This window comes from Acinonyx jubatus, chromosome D1, assembly GCF_027475565.1.
Source record: "Acinonyx jubatus isolate Ajub_Pintada_27869175 chromosome D1, VMU_Ajub_asm_v1.0, whole genome shotgun sequence".
Taxonomy (NCBI): Eukaryota; Metazoa; Chordata; class Mammalia; order Carnivora; family Felidae; genus Acinonyx; species Acinonyx jubatus.
Window position 1 is genome coordinate 52,294,781 of NC_069390.1, and position 22,016 is coordinate 52,316,796.

At 41.8% G+C, this 22,016-nt stretch overlaps 2 protein-coding genes across 8 annotated transcripts in view; both read right to left on the bottom strand.

The window, feature by feature from the left end:
• Positions 1-9,786, bottom strand: part of LOC106977774 (E3 ubiquitin-protein ligase TRIM34-like) — a 67,128-nt gene extending 57,342 nt beyond the window's left edge. For 2 of the 7 annotated variants that reach the window (XM_027052639.2, XM_053203595.1), the window contains exons 1-4: positions 9,520-9,774; positions 2,680-3,161; positions 1,982-2,077; positions 942-1,172 (exon numbers count right to left, since the gene is read on the bottom strand). In XM_027052639.2, the coding sequence (XP_026908440.1) occupies positions 942-1,172; positions 1,982-2,077; positions 2,680-3,099 (747 nt within the window). In that variant the 5' untranslated portion in view covers positions 3,100-3,161; positions 9,520-9,774. Of the gene's footprint in view, positions 1-941; positions 1,173-1,981; positions 2,078-2,679; positions 3,162-9,519 lie in introns of those variants that run through there. The other 5 variants (XM_027052641.2, XM_053203596.1, XR_008290487.1 and 2 more) reach the window with 4 other exon arrangements.
• Positions 8,827-21,758, bottom strand: LOC106977775 (olfactory receptor 52B4-like). Its single transcript, XM_027052634.2, is given in 4 exon segments — positions 8,827-8,945; positions 9,520-9,653; positions 18,117-18,143; positions 20,717-21,758. Coding segments are annotated over 4 exon segments (1,227 nt in total). The 5' UTR covers positions 21,664-21,758.
• Positions 21,759-22,016: the final 258 nt, after the last annotated feature.

Consider the following 22,016-nt stretch of genomic DNA (forward strand, 5'->3'; position numbering starts at 1 on the left):
GTCGGGCTTTGAGCTGACAGCACAGGGCCTGCTTAGGATTCTGTCTCTCCTCTCTCTCTGCCCCTCCCCCACTTGTGCTTTCTCAGTCTTTCTCAAAATAAATAAATACACTTTTTTTAACTTAAAAAAAAAGTGGCGTGCCTGGATGTCTCAGTCGGTTAAGTGTCCCACTTCAGCTCAGGTCATGATCTCACCGCTCTTAAGTTCAGCCATGTGATGGACTCTGGCTGATTGCTCAGAACCTGGAGCCTGCCTCAGAGTCTGTGTCTCCCTCTCTCTCTGCCCCTCTCCTGCTCACACTGTCTCTTTCTCTGTCTCAAAAATAAACATTAAAAAAATTTTTTTAATTAAAAAAATAATAAAGATTTGCACCAATGCATGCTTTCCTGACACCAGCAACCTTTCCTGGCACAGACACATTCACACTTGCACAGAGATTCACATGACTCAAGTATAACACTTTCTATGCATGTATGTGCCGATCCTCACAAGAAAAGGCTCAGTATTCTATCTCTTTGTGTTAAAAAAAAATCTAACAAGAGAAGTTTGTGATAATAAATACACACTTTTTAATTAAAAAAAGGATATATTTCTTAAAGCTGAAAATACATGTATTTGCCTGTGGCTAAGATGAATGAAAAGAACTAGACAAATGTCCAACACTAGATCAAAGATAATAGGAGCCTAGAGAATATCACTGGATACCATAGATCTTCTCTCCAAGGTCAAATGTATTCCCTTACTTCATAAAATAATAAAGTAGGACACTCCCCTGGAATGCTTATATTCAACTGCCCATGATATATATCTCCAATGGAGAAAGGCTCCAGAAGACCAAAGGAACCTTTTAGTGTCAACACCAGGATTAGAGCCCAAGGACACAGAAAAGAAGGTAACTTAGACTATGTTTGAAGAATTCCAGACTGAGGGATTCTTCTTACCTGCAGCAGGTCCACTGTTGGCCATTCACTGCGATGCTCCAGATCTGAGATAAGTTCTTTCACCAGTTGGTTCTGCTGAGCCAGATCATCCTCAGCCTCAGCCAAGTTATCCAGTATTCTCTTCTCCTCTTCTTCCAATTTTTGCAGTTCTCTCTGCTCTTCACTGTCCAGGATGCTTCTAAGCTGATTAAATTCTGTTCTTATCCTTTGTCTCTCAGTCTGTATCTGGTACTGCAAGGTTGGACACACAAGAGAGGTAAAGAGTCTATTAGCCTGAAAGCCTACCGTGGAAGGGATTAGAAGCCAGTAAAAGAAATATTTTTCATTGAGTTCAAACCGATAGGAGAATAAGGGCACAGGGGCAAATTTTGAGAAAGCTGGGTATTTTTCCTGCTATTTTCCTTTCAGTACATCCCAAAACAGGCCTCAGACTGTCTTATCGAGGCCAACCCTGGGATGAAATGCAAAACCCCAGTGAGTTTTTACATTTAGGAGCGCCCGGGCGGCTCACTGGGTTAAGTGTCCAACTCTTGATCTAAGTTCAGATCTTGATCTCAGGGCTGTGAGTTCAAGGCCCAAATCGGGCTTCGTGCTGAGCATACAGCCTACTTAAAAAACAAAAGCAAAAACACTAAATGAGGTTTATGTTGTAGACAGCTGTACTGAACACTCATGCCTCCCGGCATCACCATGTTCCCAAGTTTGAACCTGGGGGAAAATCTTGGTCCTTTGCCTAGTGTCTTCCACTGGAAGTGTTGGAGCCTCATTGGAAAAGAGGAATTGAAGACAGAATTTTCCACCCTTCCTTGCCAAACAGTCTGTCTTTGTGCTCAATTCCAAATACCTGTGTGTACTTGTAACATATCCACTCTCCAGCCCTCAACTGCAACAGAGACAGGACAAAAAGGAGAACTAATTAAATGGCTTCTGGATGCATTCTGTGCCAGGGAACAAAGAGGAAGGGTCTTCCTTGTGATTTGAACTGAAGGTCCTGCCAAGATTCTTTTGTCCAAAACCTCTCAGAAAGAGTCTCCTCATACCTTCCAGGAAGTTCTCTCTTCTCTGATGTCAGCTTCTAGCTTTTCAACTTTCTGCTGCTCTGTCTTCAACCTCTCCAGAGCAGCCTGGAGCTTCTCCTATGAGGAAAAAGTCACATCAAAGTCAACCTATGAGTTTTCTCAGCAAAGAATAAATGGGGAAGAAATCAGGCTGATCTCAGAAGAGACCAGGTTACAGAAATTGTGATTAGAATCTAGGATATGGGAGAAAAGCTAAGGAGAATACATCCTTTGTTCCTGGGCGACAGAAGTCACCATTCCTCACCACAAGTAGCCTAATACTCTCTTTTCGTAAGAGATCGACTGTGCTGCGGCAGGAAAAATCCTATACTTACTGGCACTCTTTCTACATCCAATCCACGGTGTTAAATAGCAACCATCCTGCTGAGGGGGAAAATGAGAGCCAAGCTTGCGAAAGGAATTCCCCATCCATATAACAAAAGGGCAAAAAGGAAAACCTCCCACTCATGGCCAAGGGTCTAGGCTCTAGAGTCTAGGCTTATTCTTTATGTAAGTGTAAGGAATATACAGAAATGTCCTTCAAGCATTGGAAGCTGAGCACAGTGTAAGAGATACACGTGAAAAGAGATTACAGGGTGCCAAGGTGAGTAAAGAAGGACCGAGGGGTGACATTTCCCAAGTACCATCTTCTATGTCTCTCCCTCCGTCCTGGGGCCTACCTGACATTCCTTGACTACTTCCTCCACGAGGAATGTGTGGTGACCATGGTGCTCCTGAGACCGCTCGCAAAGCCAACAAATGATCTTCCTATCTTCCTTACAGAAGAGCAGGAGTTTCTCTTTATGGCGCACACAGAGGTCTCTCTTCAGCTCCTCCTCTGGGCTCAACTGGACCTTTCTGATTTTCTCCACTATGTTAGCCAGATGCTGATTAGGCCATAGGTTTTCAAGGGAGTATCTGACACCACATACAGGACAGCTGTTTTCCCCTTCTAGTCTGATCTCTGCCTCCTTGGTGTTTGCAGTGATGCAAGCTTGACAGAAGCTGTGGCCACAGTCTAGGCTCAGGGATTCTGTCAAAAGCTCCAGGCAGATGGGACAGAACACCTCGTCTTGTATGTTCAGGATTTTTAAAGCCATCGTACGTGTCCCCTGGCTTCTTCCTGTCCTTACTCCCGAGGCTCTTCTTGCTTAAAAGACTCCTGGATGGCTGAGCAGATTGAAAGGGGATGAGGTAAGAATGGCATGAATAGCAAAGATTCTAATTGTGCAGATATTAGGGATCGGCCAAGACTAAAATATTAAAGGACAAAAAAGAAGAGGGGAAAAATAAAACAGAAATGAAATTCAGTAGCCTGGGTAAGCTGCTAATGCTTCAGGCTTCTGCATTTGTTCTCCTTTCAGCCTGGACCTGACCTCCCCCTGATTTTTGCATGACTTCCTCTTAATACTCCATTCAATGCCCTCTTTAAATATCATCTCATCAGAAGGACCTAATATGATTACTTTATCTACAGAATAATTACCAATATATTATCTGTTGTACATTTGCCATCTTTTTCTTATTATCACTATATAATATATAGTATCTTTTCCTTAAATATCCTACTCCGAAAACGTCATCTGCACATAGATCCAACACTGTTTTTGTTCACTGCTGTATCCCTAGTGCCTAGAACACAGGAACATAACCTTTGATCAATACATAAAGACCCTCCTCATTTCTCCATAGATGATTAAAACTTTTCTTTTTCTTTCTTTTTTTTTTTTATCAGCACTTTGTCTTTTTGTTTCATTGATTCTCTGTTCTCCAATGGGTAAACTTTGGGACCACAGATATGGTTTCAACATAAGTGCTTACCTCCAAATGTACCTGTCCCATTCGGAACCCCTCCATTCCCTCATATTCACTCCCAGAGACACTTACAGAAACTGCGAGGGCTATGACAGAGAAGACGTTTTACAACTAAGAATTTTAGAACCAGTTACAATTTGTAAATCACATGACCTATTTATTCTTTATACCAAAGTCCTTGAGAAATCAGAGTACTTTCTTTATCGAAATGTGTAAATTGAATGAAGTAGCTTATGAAGATTATTTCATCCAGTAAGTTGATTTGGGGTGAATACAATTCCTCAGGATCTTCTTTCAGAGGTCTGGAAAGTATGATAAACACTACCACCCCAGAGGGGCATGTTTTGGGGGAACTAATAATTTCCCAAATAGGAGAATATCAAAGATATCTCCCTTTAAATAAGCAAAGGTTGACCTAAAAGGTGTGAGAAGGGATATGGAATGAGAAAGAGGAAAAATATATTTTAGAGAGAAGAAGTCACCTATATGAATGCCTTGTTGATGGAAGATACATCTTCTATAGCTTTTAAAATGCCTATGGGGCACCTGGGTGGCTCTGTCGGTTAAGCGTCTGGCTTCAACTCAGGTCAGGATCTCATGGTTTGTGAGTTCGAGTCCCACATCAGGCTCTCTGCTGTCAGCACAGAGCCCACTTCGGATCCTCTGTCTCCCTCCCTCTCTGCCCCTCCCCTGTTTGCACTGTCTCTTTCAAAATAAACAAATAAACTTAAAAAAAATTTTTAAATGCTTATATGGCTTGGGGCCTGAGTGGCTCAGTCAGTTGCATGTCTGATTCATGATTTCAGCTCAATTCATGACCTCAAGGTTCATGAGATTGAGCCCTGCATCATGCTCTGCACTGACAGCATGAAGCATGCTTGGGATTCCTTCTCCCTCCCTCTCTCTCTCTCTCTCCCTGTCCTTCCCCTGCTCATGGTCCTCTCTCAAAATAAACAAGTAAGCCAAAAAAAAAAAAAAAAATAGGGATGCCTGGGTGGCTCAGTCAGTTAAGCATCCAACTTCGGCTCAAGTCATGATCTCATAGTTCATGGGTTCAAGCCCCACATCGGGCTCTGTACTGTCAGCTCAGAGCATGGAGCCTCCTTCAGATTCCGTGTCTCTCTTTCTCTTTCCCTCCCCCAGCTCGTGTTCTGTCTCTTTCTGTCTCTCAAAAATGAATAAACATTAAACAAAATTGTAATAAAAACTAAAAATAAAATAAAATGCCTGTATGGCTGGTGTGCAGACGGTTTCTAGGCTTTTGGCATTACTATGCCTGCAGGGACCAAAAATGTGACTTCCTAAATGATGTAAAAGAGACAGCTTATTTCCAAAGATCAGGGATCAGTGAGGAAAGGCTGCTAGAGGAAATAGAGAAGCAGATGAGGATGAGAGAAAAGGTAAGATAAAAGGGACGGGACTGGGGTTGGGTTGAATGTATGGGAACAAAGGGTCATCGTCAGGCTTAAGTCCTTTCTTCTCATAAAAAGGACATTGGCATTACCTTCTCCTAGCACTTTGTTTTGTTTTATTTTTCACTTATTTTCAGTAAGCACAGACCTCAGCTTCCACAAGTGGGTTGTGACTCTTGTAATGAAATTTGTGCTGGTTGGGGCCTGGAAGCTATGCTCAAGGTTCATACAAGGCAATCAGCTTATTGGACCAAGACTTACCTACGCTATGTTAGTTTCAAACATATCCACCAGATCTTACAAATGACCTGATGAAGGGGATACGGTACCACCTGCAGCACTGTACAGACCCTCATTGAGAGCTCACCTGAGGCAGCCATGCTGATATGCTGTGTCTTCTGTGCTGTATGCCCCAGCTAAGCTAAGTGAACCTGACTGCTTTATGTCCTGCCAAGTCACATGAGTGGGAATGGCAAACCAAGCCAAAAACTATTGCTGGTTGTCGGTCAGAAGGCATATCACAGAGTGGTGGCATGGGGATGTTGCTGATTCTTAGAACCTGGACTCATCATTCTAGACAAGGAACTATGAGGCAAAAAAAAAAAAAAAGAAAGAAAGAAAGAAAGAAAAGAAAAGAAAAAAAAAGAAAAGAAAAAGAAAAAGGAAGATCTCAGTAGATATTTTTGTCATGATACTTGTTCTCATAGATTGAATTGTATCCCCCACGCTGATGTCACTGGTGTGAATGTAATCTTGTTTGGGAAATAGGCCTCTGCAGATGTAATCAAATTAAGATGAGGTAATACTAAATAGGGTGGGTTCTAAATCCAATGACCAGCGTCCTTTAATAAGAGAGGGCACACCACACACAGGGAGGGCAGCCATTTGACAATGGTGGCAGAGACCAGAGCAATGCAGCAACAAGGCAAAGAATGCCAAGGATTGCTGGAAACCACCAGAAGCTAGGTGAGAGACGTAGAAGAGGTGCTCCCTCAATACCTACAGAAGAAACCAACTCTGCCAGCACCTTGATTTTGGACTTCTGGCCTCCTGAACTGTGAAAGAATAAATTATTCCAGCCATAATTTGTTACAACAGCCTTCGGAAAATAATTTGGAAAGGTTTGATGACGAGGTTTGTAACAAACTATAATCTTCCCTTTGCTCTAAAAAGAGAGAATAAGGGCATAATGAAAGCTGTGTGGAGATAAATTTAGGTCTAGAAATATACTCACTTCTCCAATCATCCATAAAGTGAAACAGAAAGCTAACTGTGGGCTGACCAATGTAATCTAGCCAATGGTACAGATACTGAAAATTGTCCAAAGACCATATGCTTTTAGCTCCTAGCTCCAGTGACAATGGTCAGATCAAGGCTCTAATGACTGGCAAGACCAGAGGTTTACACAACATAATGTCCACCCCTGCTTGCAACTGAAGCTATTAGCCAAAAGTGGGGCTAATAGGAGTGGGGTTCTCTGCTATCTTTCACAGTATCCAATCAATGCTGAGAAATACCTAGAGTGTACAGGGGTGTGGACCATGCATTCTACCATGGGGCTATAAACCTTCTTTTCGCAGTGGGGCTATAAGAAGTTGATATCAAAGCAGTTGCCACTACACTGGCCACAGAAGGAGGAAAACCCCCATGCATAGGCAGGGACCTCTCCAATGTCCAAGAGTGATCCGAGAGCCCAGCAGCAATCAGGGAGATAGGAAGGAAGTACAAGTAGTATCTGCCTGATGGAAGTCCCAGGTCAGCTGACTGCCACAAGTGTCAGATGATTGTATCCTACACTTGATTCTTCTAACATCTGAACTCTGATAATGCAACTCTGCACCTCTTTGCAGGTTGTATAGTAAAATAAAATATCTCCAAGAAGTGGAGTGCAGGGAAAGATGTTCCTTAAAGTTTCCAGACAGCATCCTAGACACTTCCCTTGGTTTCCTAGGCCAGAAACTGCCAGTAGGCAAAGCAGAACCTGTTTTTGACATGGAGAGACCTGGGCAACTCAGAAATAATGCAATCCCCTCTCCCCATTCCTCTGTATTCAGAGTTCCTACTTCAGGAACTCCTTAGAATCCAGAACTAAATATGCCACCAATCCACACTATTCATGACCCTCTCTTCAAGAGCTCTTGCTCTCTGGTAAATATGGTTTTGAAAAATCATATTTTTAAAAAGTCATTTTGTAGCATAGGACCACTTTTTATAAAATTGCTTCTGGCCTCATTAGTTCATCAGAAGTTGCTAAGAGTGGGGTGCCTGGGTGGTTCAGTTGGTTAAGTGTCCGGCTTCAGCTCAGATCATGATATCACGGTTCATGAGTTCAAGCCCTGCGTGAGGCTCTGTTCTGACAGCTCAGAGCCTGGAACCTGCTTTGGATTCTGTGTCTCCCTCTCTCTCTGCCCTTCCCTTGCTCACGCTCTCTCTCTTTCTCTCTCTCAAAAATAAAATGAACATTAACAAAAATTAAAAAAAAAAGTTGCTAAGAGTGTTTTCTTCAAGTTAGTTTCAATCATTTCCACTGACACCATCCTGGAAAGAGCCACCTGTGTCTCCTGCCTGAATTCTGGAAAATCGCTCTCCCTGAAACTATCATTGATTGCCCTTCTTCAGTGTGCTGCCATGGCTGTTCTTATGTCACGGACCAGAGTGCCCTTCAAAGCAGACACCAGTCCTGTCTATTCAAATGCATGTTGTCCAATATCAGCTGGTCATCATTATGCTCTAGGTAAGGCCACATTAGACACTTCCTCCTACTGTCCTACTCTTTCCCAAAGCCACCTCCTTCTCTTCCCCCTGCATACTCCACCCCAGCCCACACTGGCCTCCTTTCAATCCCAGGAAGAAACCCATGCTAAAGCCTTTAAATCCCTCACATTCTTAAGATTCTACTCAAATATCTCCTCACAATGAAGCCTTCATGAAAACTATGTAAATTTGCAAGGCCTTTACCATGTCACTACATTCAACACTTAAAAACTGTTCCCCAGTAATATTAGTCACCTTCTTGTGTACATATCAGTTATCTGTTTGTTTACAATCTCTCCCCAACCAGACTGTAAGTTCTTATATGTATTTAACATTTACTGCAAGTTGAATGCATATTCATTGCACTTTTTTTTTTTTTACAACAGCAGCTTTGGTTCCTATGAATTAACTGTTTAAGTGAATAAATAAATAAATCCATTTCATCCTATGGATTGAGCCTTGTTTTGGACCCTGGGGAGACAATCAGTGTCTGGGCAAAAATGGACCCATTTCAGGAGCAAAGCATAGGCTCCCAGGAAGACCATAACCATGACTCCTGAAAAGTGGGAATACAGGACAGAATGGGTGTGTCAGAAGGTATGTAACAAATCCATCAGTGTGCAAATTGCTCACAGGTGAGCTCAAGGTGGGACACAGTCACCATCAGTCATGGAGCAAATTTCTTAGCAAGACCATTGGATCTCTGGGCTCCTTCTGAGCAATAATCAGCTCCTATTAATTAGCTCTGAGCAAAGAACAATAGTGAGAATTGAGGTAAGCATGCAAAGGTGTGTCTTCAGAGAAGAATGAGGAAGAAAGAGCTCTCAGGCAGGTAAGGATGTGGGGTCAGTGGACTACTGGAAGGAAGTGTACGCTCTTCAGGGAAGCGCCAGGAGACTCCTGAGACTGAACTTCAAAGGACACGGGATAAAAGCGGGCCACAGAGGCAGGTGGCAGGCCAACAGCTGAGATTCAGGAAGGCCACAGACCACCCCGCAGCTGGCTCTCCGTAAGGGAGTGAGAGAATCCTCCTCTTCAATATTATCCCAGCCATGTCTCCAAAACTCCATTCTGTCTCCTGCCCCACTCACTCTAGGAGCTTGGGTTTCTATACGTTTGGAAAACAGGGACCTCTTTTGCCAGCTTTTCTTCAAGGAGGTAGTGGTGGGCAGAGGAGAAGACACTTTCTATTCATCTTGGAAAAAGAGAGAGAAAGGGAGAGGATTCCAATTCTCCTCAGCAAGGTAGACAATTAAAATTATAGAATAGGAAAGGGACAAGTGAGGATGGACACAGCCCAGAGAAAGAAGGGCCCCTCCAGGAAAGAAACAATGCCCTCCGCCTCTTGAGAACTCCTTTCTCTCCAGGCCGTCTCCAGAATCTTGGCTTCAGTCTGCACTCAGAGCAGGAAGCCTGAAGACTGGTTTTTCTTCCTTTCAGAGCAAGTCTGAGCCACATACTGAACTCACACACCTTTGCGTAGCACCTTCCTTCTGGCGTCTCCCACCCTCTGCCCCTCCCCCCAACCTCCCCACGCACCTTGAGGCCCCAGCGGAGAAGTCTTGACTCCTGATTTTAGTGGCGAAGCAAAGTCAGGGCGGGCGTGGTCAGCATTTACTGACTGAACAGGGAACAGGCGCTGGGCCTGCATGTAGCAGCTCCTGACCAGCCGGCTGGGAAGTGAAAGTGAAACCTCAGGGCTGGCAGGAAGAAGGAAGGGGAAGGAGCTTCTGGGCTCAAGGGGCTACAGTCCTGTAGGGCCACTGGGTATGAAATGTTTTACCTCAGTGGTTCTCTAGTGGGGGAGGGAGGGTTTGCCCTAAGGGACATTTAACCAACTCAGAGGACAAATTTGGCTGTCATAACTGGGGGATGCTACTGCCATCTAGTGGGTAGAGGCCAGAGGCACTGCTAACCACTCTGCAATGCACAAGACAGCTCCCACAGCAAAGAAACATCCAGTCCAAAATGTCTACAGTGTGAGGCTGAGAGTCTGTTTTAACCCTCTCTGCTTCCTGGGCCAGCTAAGAACCAAGGGTCTCCTACCCCTTTCATGGATGTGCACAGGCCCTCAGTTTGGCCTTCCAATTTGAACTATCCCTTCAGGTACCATGTTCCATTTGCCCCCAAAGAGCACACCACCACATCCTAGGACATAGATGGGACTTGGGCAGACGAGGGATGGAGGGTTCTGGAAGAGTTGGCTACAAAGGACCAGAAGAGCTTTTTGGAGTATTAGAAATTCTCTGAAGTCTATTTGTGTAGTAGTCACACAGGTGTAAAACTTTGTCAAAACTAATCAAACTGCATACTCTATATATTTTTTTAATGTTTATTTACTTTTGAGAGACAGAGTGTGAGTGGGGGAGGGGCAGAGAGAGAGCGAAAGACAGAATCCGAAGAGGCTCCAGGCTCTGAGCTGTCAGCACAGAGTCCAACGCGGGGTTGGAACTCACAAGCCGTGAGATCGTGACCTGAGCCAAAGTCGGAAGCTTAAGCGACTGAGCCACCCAGACGCCCCTCAAATTGCATACTCTAAAAGGGTGTATGTTATACCCATAACACATACCCCAACAACATTGATTTCAAAAGAAAATTGTTTTCTGTTTCATTATTTTTTTTATTTTTTAATTTTTATTTTAATTCCAGTTAGTTAACATACAGTGTAATATTAGTTTCAGGCGTACAATATAGTGCCTCAACAATACCATACATCACCCAGTGCTCATCCCAACAAGTGCACTCCTTAATCTCCATCACCTATTTAACCCATCCCCACCTTGGATGGAAGGAGGAGCAAGTTTGGTGTGTTTGGGAATCTCCAAATAGTTTCATGGGACACTACTTGGAGCTCTAGGTAAGCAGAAGAAAGGCCACAAGATGTGGACAAGCGTCACGTCATCAAGACTCATTTCCACAGGCAGGGAGAGAGATGGGGAGTTATCTGAAGGAGGATGACAGCCACCACCTAGATCCCAGTGAGGGAGTAAAGTGTCAGCTTGCCCAGGTCCCCTGACTTCCCTCTCATCGTGCCCACAGTACCCACACCGTCCCACGGCAGGGCCCAATGGGGCTCTCTGCTCTTCGAGCTTGCACTTGCAGAAGGAAGTCAGAAGCCTGGGTCTCCTCAAATATCAGCATGCATGAGGCCCAATGCACATGGAGGATAATTGTGTACATCTTGTAATTTTTATTTTCTTATAAAGCTTTTCCGGTTTTTTTAATAGACTTTTTTCACAGAATTCTAAAGCTTATTAGTATAGAATTATGTAGTTTTTTTTACTATTTTTAATTATCTGTAATGAACTACTTTCATCCACAATTTCATTAGTTTGGGCTACCTTTTGCCTTGTTAGTTTGTGTAAAATGATCACCTAATTCTTTCTACTGAAATTTAGTTTCATATATTTTATATGCTAATATACTCTTTCAAAAGCAAATTTCCCTGGGTGAGGGAAGATGGAGGTTTGCAGACAGGAAGGGGCTGGGATAGCTCTCTAAAACTGGAACCCTCGGGGCGCCTGCGTGACTCAGTCAGTTAAGTGGCTGACTTCAGCTCAGGTCATGATCTCCCAGTTTGTGAGTTCAAGCCCTACGTCAGGCTCTGTGCTGACAGCTCCGATCCTGGAGCCTGCTTCGGATTCTGTGTCTCCCTCTTTCTTTCCCCCTCCCCGACTCGTGCTCTGTCTCTCTGTCTCTGTCTCTTTCTCTCTTTCTCTCTCTCAAAAGTAAATAAACATTAAAAAAAAGCTTTTTAAAACTGGAATCCTTGGCCCAGCTTTACAGAACACCCTGTGCTGTTGCATTTGCCTCCAGTTGTGGTCCTTTGAGAGTGAATGATTCAGAAGGGAAGGGGCAGGAGATAGGACACTGCTGATACCAACCAGCACAGAACAGTGCAGACTCGCAGACTCCTGGGCCCCAGCTCCACGGACGCAGCTCCAGCCCATCTCCAGGAGACATTTCAGAACGTTTGTATTCATCAGTGCCAAGTGGCACATTCACCGAATGAAGAGTAAAATCCAAGGTCTCTGAGAATATGTGAGGGACCACAGATACCACCTGCAAAATGTGATGTTTGCTTCAGCTTTTGTACAACACAATAGAAAGGTATTCAGGGGTGACTGACAGCTCAGAGCCTGGAGCCTGCTTCAGATTATGTGTCCCCATCTCTCTCTGCCCCTCCCCTGCTGGCACTGTCTCAAACTCTCTCTCAAAAATAAATCAACATTAAAAAAAAAGGTACTCATCTCCCACATTAAATAGAAATATTCTAAAATTGTCTGAGTGTGTTCAAGATGACTACGTGACATAACAGCATTTCTGGTAGAAAGATAATTAACACTTATTTATGTACTATGAGGTGTCCCCCCACCCCCCAACCAAATAACTTGAAGACAATTATGACCATGCTTCTTAAGTCTCCAATATTCTCAAGAATAACTTAAAATATTTAGGAGATAGTACCTCACCTGTAGGGTCTCAGCTACAAAGCAACCCTGAGGAGAAAAACAATTCCTCTTTCCTACCCGAGGGGGACTAGGTGAGTCACCTGCACTGGGTGGTGCACAGCCTGGGAGAGGCACTGCAGAGGGGGGAAGGTTGAAGGTGCTGAGATTAACAAAAACAAAATAGATCTAGGGTGCAGTCAGGATCAAGAGATTGCCCAGCATCATCCTCAGATGAAATGGAAAATCTCTAGAATCTCACACAATTGAGTGCAGATCCTATGTTTATTCCAGTGAGGGTCTCAGGTTCCCAGGGTTGAAAAACTTCTGATCGCCATTTGGTGATGGCTCTGTATACTGTCCATGAACAGTCTTGTAGGGCCTGAACAGTCCATGAACAGTCTTGCAGATTGAAGGTTCCTTATGCCCTGAGATTCTCCTGAGCCCACCCAAACTTTCCATGGTGGATACCACATCCCTAATTATGACCCAGCATAGTCCTAAGGCCCCAGAAATAAAAGATGGCCTTATAACCACATATACTTTCAGAGATGATGGGAAAGAGAAAGCCCTAGGATGGATTCCTGGATGGTGAGAATCCACACTTGATACCCACTGGATTGTGTATTTTGAATTCAGATTCCTTCTCTGGTCTTTTCTTCAAAATGGAAATTTTAGAAGCAGCTCACAGCAGAGGGCGCCATTTCTTGGGCCAGGATGCTCTGTGAAAAGATCATGGCCCTTAGCCTGGAGATTTCTTTGTTGGGGTTTGCTAACAAGTCCCCTCCTTCCCTCCCATAACCACTTTCTCATCTTGAACTCGGGACTAGGAATTTCAGAGGATGAAAGACCTGAATATCCCTGGAGAGTTGCCTGTCAATAATTCAAGAGAGTGTAGGATGTTCCTAGTGAGCCAGAGCCTCATTGTTGCAATATACTGACTGGTATGCAGGGGTCTAACAGAAATAGACAGAAGCTGATTTCTGCCAGTTTCCATGGATGAGTGCTGGAGATAAGGGTGTGTGTCCACACTCAGAAAGGCTGGATATATCTGATTTGATATCCCTTCCCTCACCAAAGGTCACCAGGAGATGGAGGGGTTGAAGACTCCCTGGCAAAGAAGGGACCAGAGCAGAAACTGCTTGGCCAAACAGCCCATTAATTCTATTTGTCTCATTTTAGGTGTTGGTAAAAGGATAGTTGTCAATGAAAATGCCCAAGACCTGGGGATATTACCAAGTATGGCAACACCATTTGACTTTCTCTGTTGCTGGAGACTCAGAACAGGCCTTTCTTCATTCCTGACAGGAAAGAGTGAGGCTCATCAGGAGAGGAGAAACACTGACCCACTTACACCACTGCTGAGGGCACCCATGCATCCCAGCACTCCGGAGTCTTCCTGTGTCACTGTAAGTCCTAATGTGAACAAGCCAACTGAAAAATGGAGACTTGGCTGGGCAAAGAAAGGAACAAGTTTCTAGTGAAACATAATTACTGAGAATTAGAAAAGAATATCAGACACTTGCAGTTTTAGTTCCAACACGTAAAGAATTTAAAAGCCATTACTTCCAACTTTACAGTAAGAAAAAAACTGAACAGAATGACTAAAATCCAGAAGACAAGAAATAACAGGTGTTGGTGAGGATGTGGAGAAAAAGGGACCCTCGTGTACTGTTGGTGGGAATGCAAAGTGGTACAGCCACTGTGGAAAATAGTATGGAGGTTCCTCAAAAATTTTTTTTGAAAAGGGGGTGCCTGGGTGGTTCAGTCAGTTAGGCATCCAACTCTTGATCTCAGAGTTGTGAGTTCAAGCCCTATGTTGGGTTCTGCACTGACTGCGAAGCCTACTTAAAAAAGTAATAATAAAACTAGGACTACCATATGATACAATAATTCCACTATTGGGTATTTACTCAAACAATATGAAAACACTAATTCAAAAAAAAATGTATGTACCCCTGTGTTTTTCATAGCATTATTTACAATAGCCAAGATATCGAAGCAACCTAAGTATTCATCGATAGGTAAATGAATAAGAAAATGCCATTTGCAACAAAATGGTTGGACTTAGAGGGTATTATGCTAAGTGAAGTAAGTCACACTGAGGAAGACAAATACCATGATTTCATTCACATGTGGAATCTAAAAGAGCAAAATAAAACAAAACAAATGAACAAACAAAAAGCAGAATCAGACCTATAAATAGAATAAGCTGGTGGTGACCAGAGAGAAGGGGGGAGGGATGATGAAGGGGAGGGGGAGATACAGTTCTCCCGATATGGAATGAATAAGTCACGGGAATAAAAGGCACATCACAGGGAATATGGTCAATGATGTTATAATAAGTTTGTATGGTGACACATGGTAGCTGTACTTGTGAGCATAGCATATACCATATAGAGAAGTTGAATCACTATGTTGTACAGCGGGCACTAAAGAAACATTGGGTGTCAACTATACTAAAAAAAAAAAAAAGAAGAAGAAGAAGAAGAAGAAGAAGAAAGGAAGGAAGAGAAAGAAAGAAAAAGAAAGAGAAAGAAAGAAAGAAAGAAAGAAAGAAAGAAGCTGAACAAACAACATCAATGTCTTTTCCTGGGTGCCACAGAGAACTGAGGCCATAGGATAAACCACCACCCTCGAATCTAGAGTCAGAAGATAGGTAAATGCAGACAATAACAGTCTCCATCTACTTACCTACAGAAGTTGCATGAGTCATCAACTAATAGGTGCATTAAAATGGTAATTTTATTTTTTATTAATTTTTTTAGTTTATTTATTTAGAAAGAGACAGAGACAGCATGAGTGGAAGAGGGGCAGAGAGAGAGAGAGAGAGAAGGTCAGCACAAGAACCCAATGTGGGGCTCGAACTTGGAACCATGAGATCATGACCTGAGCCGAAACTGAGAGTGGGACACTTACCAACTGAGCCACCCAGGTGCCCCTAAAATGATAATTTTAATGAATTGCTAGAGGCCAAGCCTGGATAGCTTGAGAGTGAGAAATTCCTGGGAGAAACCAAGTTAGGGGACTACCTCACACAGTCCGGGAATGTATTTCCAAGAAAACCAAATCAGGTCCACTAATGAAGAGCCAAGGGGGAAAAAGAAAATCTTGTCTTTTCTCTGGCAAAGGGAAGGTGAAAGAACCATTATGAAATATGTCTAAAGAATTCCCCACAATAAAATGAAATGCAAGAGAAAAAGGAATGAAAAGGGGGAAGAAAAGAAAATATCCAAAGAATTGTGGGTCAATTTCCTAATATGTAATACATATTTAACTGGAATACCAGGAGAAAAAAAAGAGAATGGACCAGGATCACAAAAAGTATTCAAAGTAAAAATGGCTAAGAATTTTCCACAAAAAAAACCCCAAAAACAAAAAAACAGCCAACATCAAATCAGAGATCTAAGAAGCTGAGAAAGCATCAAATAAGACAATTTTGTGTTAATTCTACACCTAGAAAATGAATATCAAATCACTTTTTAACTATTATGTTCAGTTTGCTTAAAAAGGCAGCAAGAAATAAGATATAAGGAAGTTTTTGTTTTAGAATAAAGTTTGTTTAGTTTTTTTTTACAATGATGAATTCTTTTATAATCAGATCAAATTTTAAAATTATTTATGATTAGGGCATCTGGGTGGCTCAGTCAGTTAAGTGGCTGACTTCGGCTCCAGTCATGATCTCACAGTTTTTGAGTTTGAGCCCCGTGTAGGGCTCTGTGCTGACAGCTCAGAGCCTGGAGCCTGCTTCAGATTCTGTGTCTCCCTCTCTCACTGCCCCTCCCCGACTCACACTCTGTCTCTCTCTCTCAAAAATAAATAAACATTAATTTTTTTTTCATTATCTGTGATTTTCTAATCAACTTACTCTATTTCTTGAAATAAAGCCAAGGTAACAATGTTTAAAATAAACCAAACTGCATTCTAAAAAGGATTCATTTCAAAGCATAAAGAAAGGAAGCCAGGATAAAATCAATCAACAGCTATAGATTTAGATAAATAGATCACCTCAGTTATGAGCTATGTTTCACACTGCATCATGCCTTTTTTCACACCCACGTGACAAATACCCCTCTCACAAACTGCATAGCCAGAAGGACTGTACTGTAAGCCTAAATTTAAGGTCAGTTCAGAGATTCCAGAAGAGATAGGATTAATAATGAATGTGGGTGCTGTGGGCAGGCTGGAGAGGCAAGACAGTGAAGGAGACATGCATGGTCTCAGTCATGTCTGGGCACCGCTCTCCCTCCACTGGGGCCCCTCACACAAACCCACACAAATACAAGAAACCACCCACCCTCCACATGCCATCAGAAGATATATATCTAAAACTCCATCTACTTTTTTTCGTTCTCATTCTAACACTATTTTCCACACTGGCATCACCTCTTTTCTGCCCTATGGCCTCCTGATGATTTTCCTGATTAACACACTCTACATACCCAACATACATTCTCCACAGAACAAACAAAATTATCTTCTACAATGGAAATATGATCACGCCATGTTTGAAAACAAAACATTTCCTTGGGTGTCCATTGCTTTTAGGTTTACAATTTAATTCAATTTTTTTGATATTTATTTTTGAGAGAGAAAGAACACGTTCATTGCACACACATGGATGGGGAAGGAACAGAAAGAGGGAGACCAAGGATCTGAAGCAGGCTCCACACTATCAGCACAGAGGCTGATGTGGGGCTCCAACTCAGGAACCACGAGATCATGACCTGAGCCAAAGTCGGACGCTTAACCCACTGAGCCACCCTGGCGCCCCTTAAACTTAATTTATTAACAATGTCTACCTGGCACTTAGTGAAGGGATCACGGAGAGCTTCTGGTCTTAGTTAAAGCCGATCATTGTATTCCATTCTTGCTGCCCCTCTTACAGTACCTCACCAGAGCCAAGCTCCTTCTCATGTCATGTGGTTTTGTCTCCTGAACTCTCTGCCCCTCCTAATTTACTTAACCAAGAACAACTAATCCTTCATATCTGTCATTAAAGTCTCCTTCTTCAAGTAGGTATCTTTGACCATGGGACCCAACAAGGTCCTCCATTATCACAAGTGTTATTCAAATGCTTATTTATATCTTTATTTGTAGTGTCTGTTTTCTCAAGTCTGCAAACTCTGAGTTTCTTAGCATATTCCTCTCATATCCTAAAAAATATGTGGAGATTGAAATGAAAAAGTACCATTTTCAAATACATCTAAAGAAAAAAGTGCTTACGTATAAAGTTAGCAAAATATGCATTGGATCTGTATGCTGATCATTAGAAAATGCTGATGAAATAAGCCAAAGAAGATGTAAATAAATGGAGAGGCATACTAGGTTCATGAATCAGAAGACTCAGCATAGTAAAAAGATCATATATCAATCTTTCCAAATTTTATCTATATATCTAATGAAATTCCTATCAAAATCACAGCAACATTTTTGGTAGTCATAGACCCACTTATTCTAAAATCTATAAGGAGAAGCAAAGGACCTGAAATATATAGAACAATTTTAAAGAAGAATGATGTGTGAGAAATCACTCTACTTGAAGTTAAAGCTAACTATTTAGCCATAATAATCAACAATAGTGTGTCAGTGGCAGAGGATAAATGCAGAGATCACTGGAACAGAATAGTAAACCCCAAAACAGGCCTACATAAATATGTCCACCTGATTTTGGGCAATTAATTATACAGAAGTAATTTAATGGGGGAAGAACAGCTTTTGTCAACAAATGGTGCTGGAACAATGAACAATCATAGGCCAAAAAGAAGGGAAGGGAAGGGGAGGGAAGGGAAAGGAAGGGCAGGGTAGGGAAGAAGGGAGGAAGGGAGGAAGAAAGAAAGAGGGAAAGAGAAAGGAAAGAAAGAAAGAAAGAAAGAAGAAAGGAAGGAAAGAAGAAAAATGGAGAGAGAAATGGAGGGAGGGAGGAAGGAAGGAAAGAAAGTTAACTCAAAATTGATCATAGATTTAAATATAAAATGAATACTCATAAAACATTTGGAAGAAACAAAAGAAAATCTCTCCAAAATCTGGAGCAGGATGAAGAGTTTTAAGATGACACCAAAAGCACAACCCGTAAAAGGAAAAAATCAGTAAACTGGGCTTATCAACTTAAAAACTTTAAAAATGAGAAAGTCCCATTAAGAGAATGAAGACAAGCTATGGGCTGGGAAAATTTATTTGCAAACCACACATCTGCCAAAGGCCTTACATTTACAATATGTAAAGAATCCTTAAAACTTAGCGGTAAAAACACAACGAATTCAACTAGGAAACAGGCAAATTACACAAACTGATATTTCATTGAGGAGAAATGTGACAAACAAGCACATGGAAAATGCACATCATTAGCAATTAGAGAAATGCACATTAAAACCACAATGGCATAGCTATCAGAGTGACTGAAATAAAAAATAGCGATGACAAAAAAAAAAACTAGGACACCAAATGTTGGTGAGGATACAAAGAAACTAGATCACTCACGTGTACCGGTAGAGCAGGAATACAGACTTGTGGTTTCTTATGAAATTAAATATTCACTTAGCGTGCAACCCAGAATTGCACACTGAAGCATTAATCTCAGAGAAATGAAAACTTGCATCTACACAAACACCTATGCATGAGTGTTCATAGCAGCTTAATTCATAGCCCCAAACTGGAAACAACTGAATCGTCATTTAACATATGAATGTTTAAAAACACTATGGTACATCCTTTGTACATCCATGGTAGAATAACAGGGAATTCTACACAATAAAAAGAAATAAACTACTGATACACAGAACTATGTGGATGAATACCAAGCAAATTATGTTGAGTGAAATAAACCCAGTCTCTAAATGTTATGGGCTGTATGATTCCATTTACGTATCATTCATAACAAAATTTTAGAGATGAACACCCAATTAGTGATTGCCAGGGGCTAGGTATGGAAGGAGAGGGATGTGGATAAGGCAACAAAAGGTATCATAAGTGGTGATGAATAATTCTGTATCATAACTATGGTGGAGGTTCTGTGAATCTAACATCATAGAATTATTTAGAACTACAGGCATACATGCGCACACACACTCACACACACAAAGAACTATACACACACAAGCACACATACAAATCGTACACATAAAACTGATAAAGTCTAATAAGTTCTGTGGTTTGTACCAATGTCAACCTTACAGTTCTGATATTGTGTTAACTAACATGGGGTGTTACCATAGGGGAAAACAGGTTGATAGAGAGAAACATGAACTCCCAGTACGTAGTTACTATGCAATTTTCTGTGAATATATAATTATTTTTAATTTTTTTTAATGTTTGTTTATTTTTGAGAAAGAAAGAAAGACAGAGCATGAGCGAGAGAGGGGCAAAGAGAGAGGGAGGCACAGAATCCAAAGCAGTTTTCAGACTCTCAGCTGTCAGTACAGAGCCTGTCAAGGGCCTGAAACCCACAAACCATGAGATCATGACCTGAACCAAAGTCTGATGCCCAACCGACTGAGCCACCCCGGTGTCCCTAATTAATTCAAAATTAACAGATGTTTTGTAGGGGCGCCTGGGTGGCTCAGTTGGTTAAGTGTTCAATTCTTGATTTCAGCTCAGGTCATGATCCCAGGGTTGTGGGATGGAGCCCTGCATTGGGCTCCATGCTAAGCATGGAGCTTGCTTGGGATTCTCTCTCTCTCCCTCTGCCCTTCTCCTCTGCTTGCATGCACTCTCTCTCTCTCAAATTAAATTAATTAATTAACTAATTTAAAAAAGATGTTTTGCAGTTGTTAAATGTGAAAAAAGGTATCTTAAGACGAATGAAAATAAAAAGCAATAATTATAATAGCAAATATACATAAGTATATGTTTAACGACATTCTAAGCATATTACATATAGTAACCCATTTAATCCTCATAAGAACTCTATAATGTTTTTAAAGTAATCCTAATTTAGAGATGAGAAAATTAAAGTCGTGAAATTAATATGAATAATACTCAAATCCTTGCTTATAGTGAGTTTTCTATGATTAAGAAATGGAAAAAGACAGAAAAGACATACATATAGCTATTAATGTATTTAAATGTTAAATATTTAAATCAGTTTATAAAAACAATAAAAATAAAAATTTATCTAGACATATTGGATAAATACTTAAAAATGAGACTGAAAACATGTATTGTTGTAATACATTTTAAAATTAATGAAAAGAGATAAGGAGAAACCAGAGTATTGAGAGTTAAATGGCAAAACCATTCCACAGACACTTCACATATGGCTAGAGATTCCGAAAACTCAGTTCTTCAACCAAAGTGATTTCTGCTTTGTAAACATGTGAACCACCTGCTCTCTGATTTGCTTGGTCTTAATCCCATAAATGATGGGATTCAGCATAGGTGGGGCAAGCATGCAGATGTTGGCCAACAAGATGTGGGTATGAGGAGGAATGTGGCGTCCAAACCGCTGAGTAAGGGTTGTGAAGATCGCGGGGCTGTAAAAGAGGACAATGATGCAGACATGGGAGCCACATGTGTTAAGAGCTTTGTGGCGAGCATCTCGGGAAGGGATGTGGAAGACAGCACGGAGAATCAGCACATAGGAAACAAAAATTAGCACCACATCTAAAACCACTGTTAATATTAGGATGGAAAATCCATACCAGATGTTCACACGAATGTCATTACAAGCATATTTGGCCAAGCCAATGTGTTCACAAAAGGTGTGTGGAACAATATTATTTTGGCAGAAAGTCAATCTTTTCAAAAGAAATACTATGGGGAAAAGTGTACAGAAACTTCTCAGAATTATAGTCACGCCAATTTTTCCAATCAGTGCACGTGTAAGAATAGTGGTGTATCTCAGTGGGTAGCATATGGCAATGTAGTGGTCAAACGCCATCACCAGCAAGATCCCCGACTCAGACATGAAAGTGCAGTGGATGATGAAGAACTGAGTTATGCAGCGATCCAGGGAGATCTCCCCAGCACGGAACCAGAAGATGGCCAAGGCCTGAGGTACTGTGCACGTGGAGAGGACAACATCTGCTCCGGCCAGCATGCAGAGGAAGAGGTACATGGGTTCGTGGAGGCTGCGCTTTGTGAGGATAATGCAGATGAGCAGGCTGTTCCCAAGCAGGGCGATGACATAGGAAACGAAGAAGGGGATGGAAATCTACACATGCTGGGCCTCTAGCCCGGGGATGCCCAGCAAGTGGAAGATTGTATGGCTAACAGCAGTGTGGTTTATGGTTGTCATGCTTGGAGCAGATGACCTGGGATCTCACTTTCTGTTCACAAAGAGATGAAAGAATTATTCTAATATTCCTTGTGAATATTAAGACTTCTGTCATATCTCACACTCTTCATCTTCTCAGAACATGCAAATAGGAAATATGCAAGGATGAAGGATATGGTCTGCACCACAGTGAGTGACAATTATCCTTACCTCCAACTAACCAAAGTCAGAGACATTACTGTCTGTATTTCACTTTCAAAGAGGATTATGCATAAATAGAGAAACTCATTATTCATGACTGGGAAGAGTGTAAAAAGATACTTGAAACTGACTAATTTAGTAGACAAGAGGCAGCATAAGAAAAGGTGAGCATA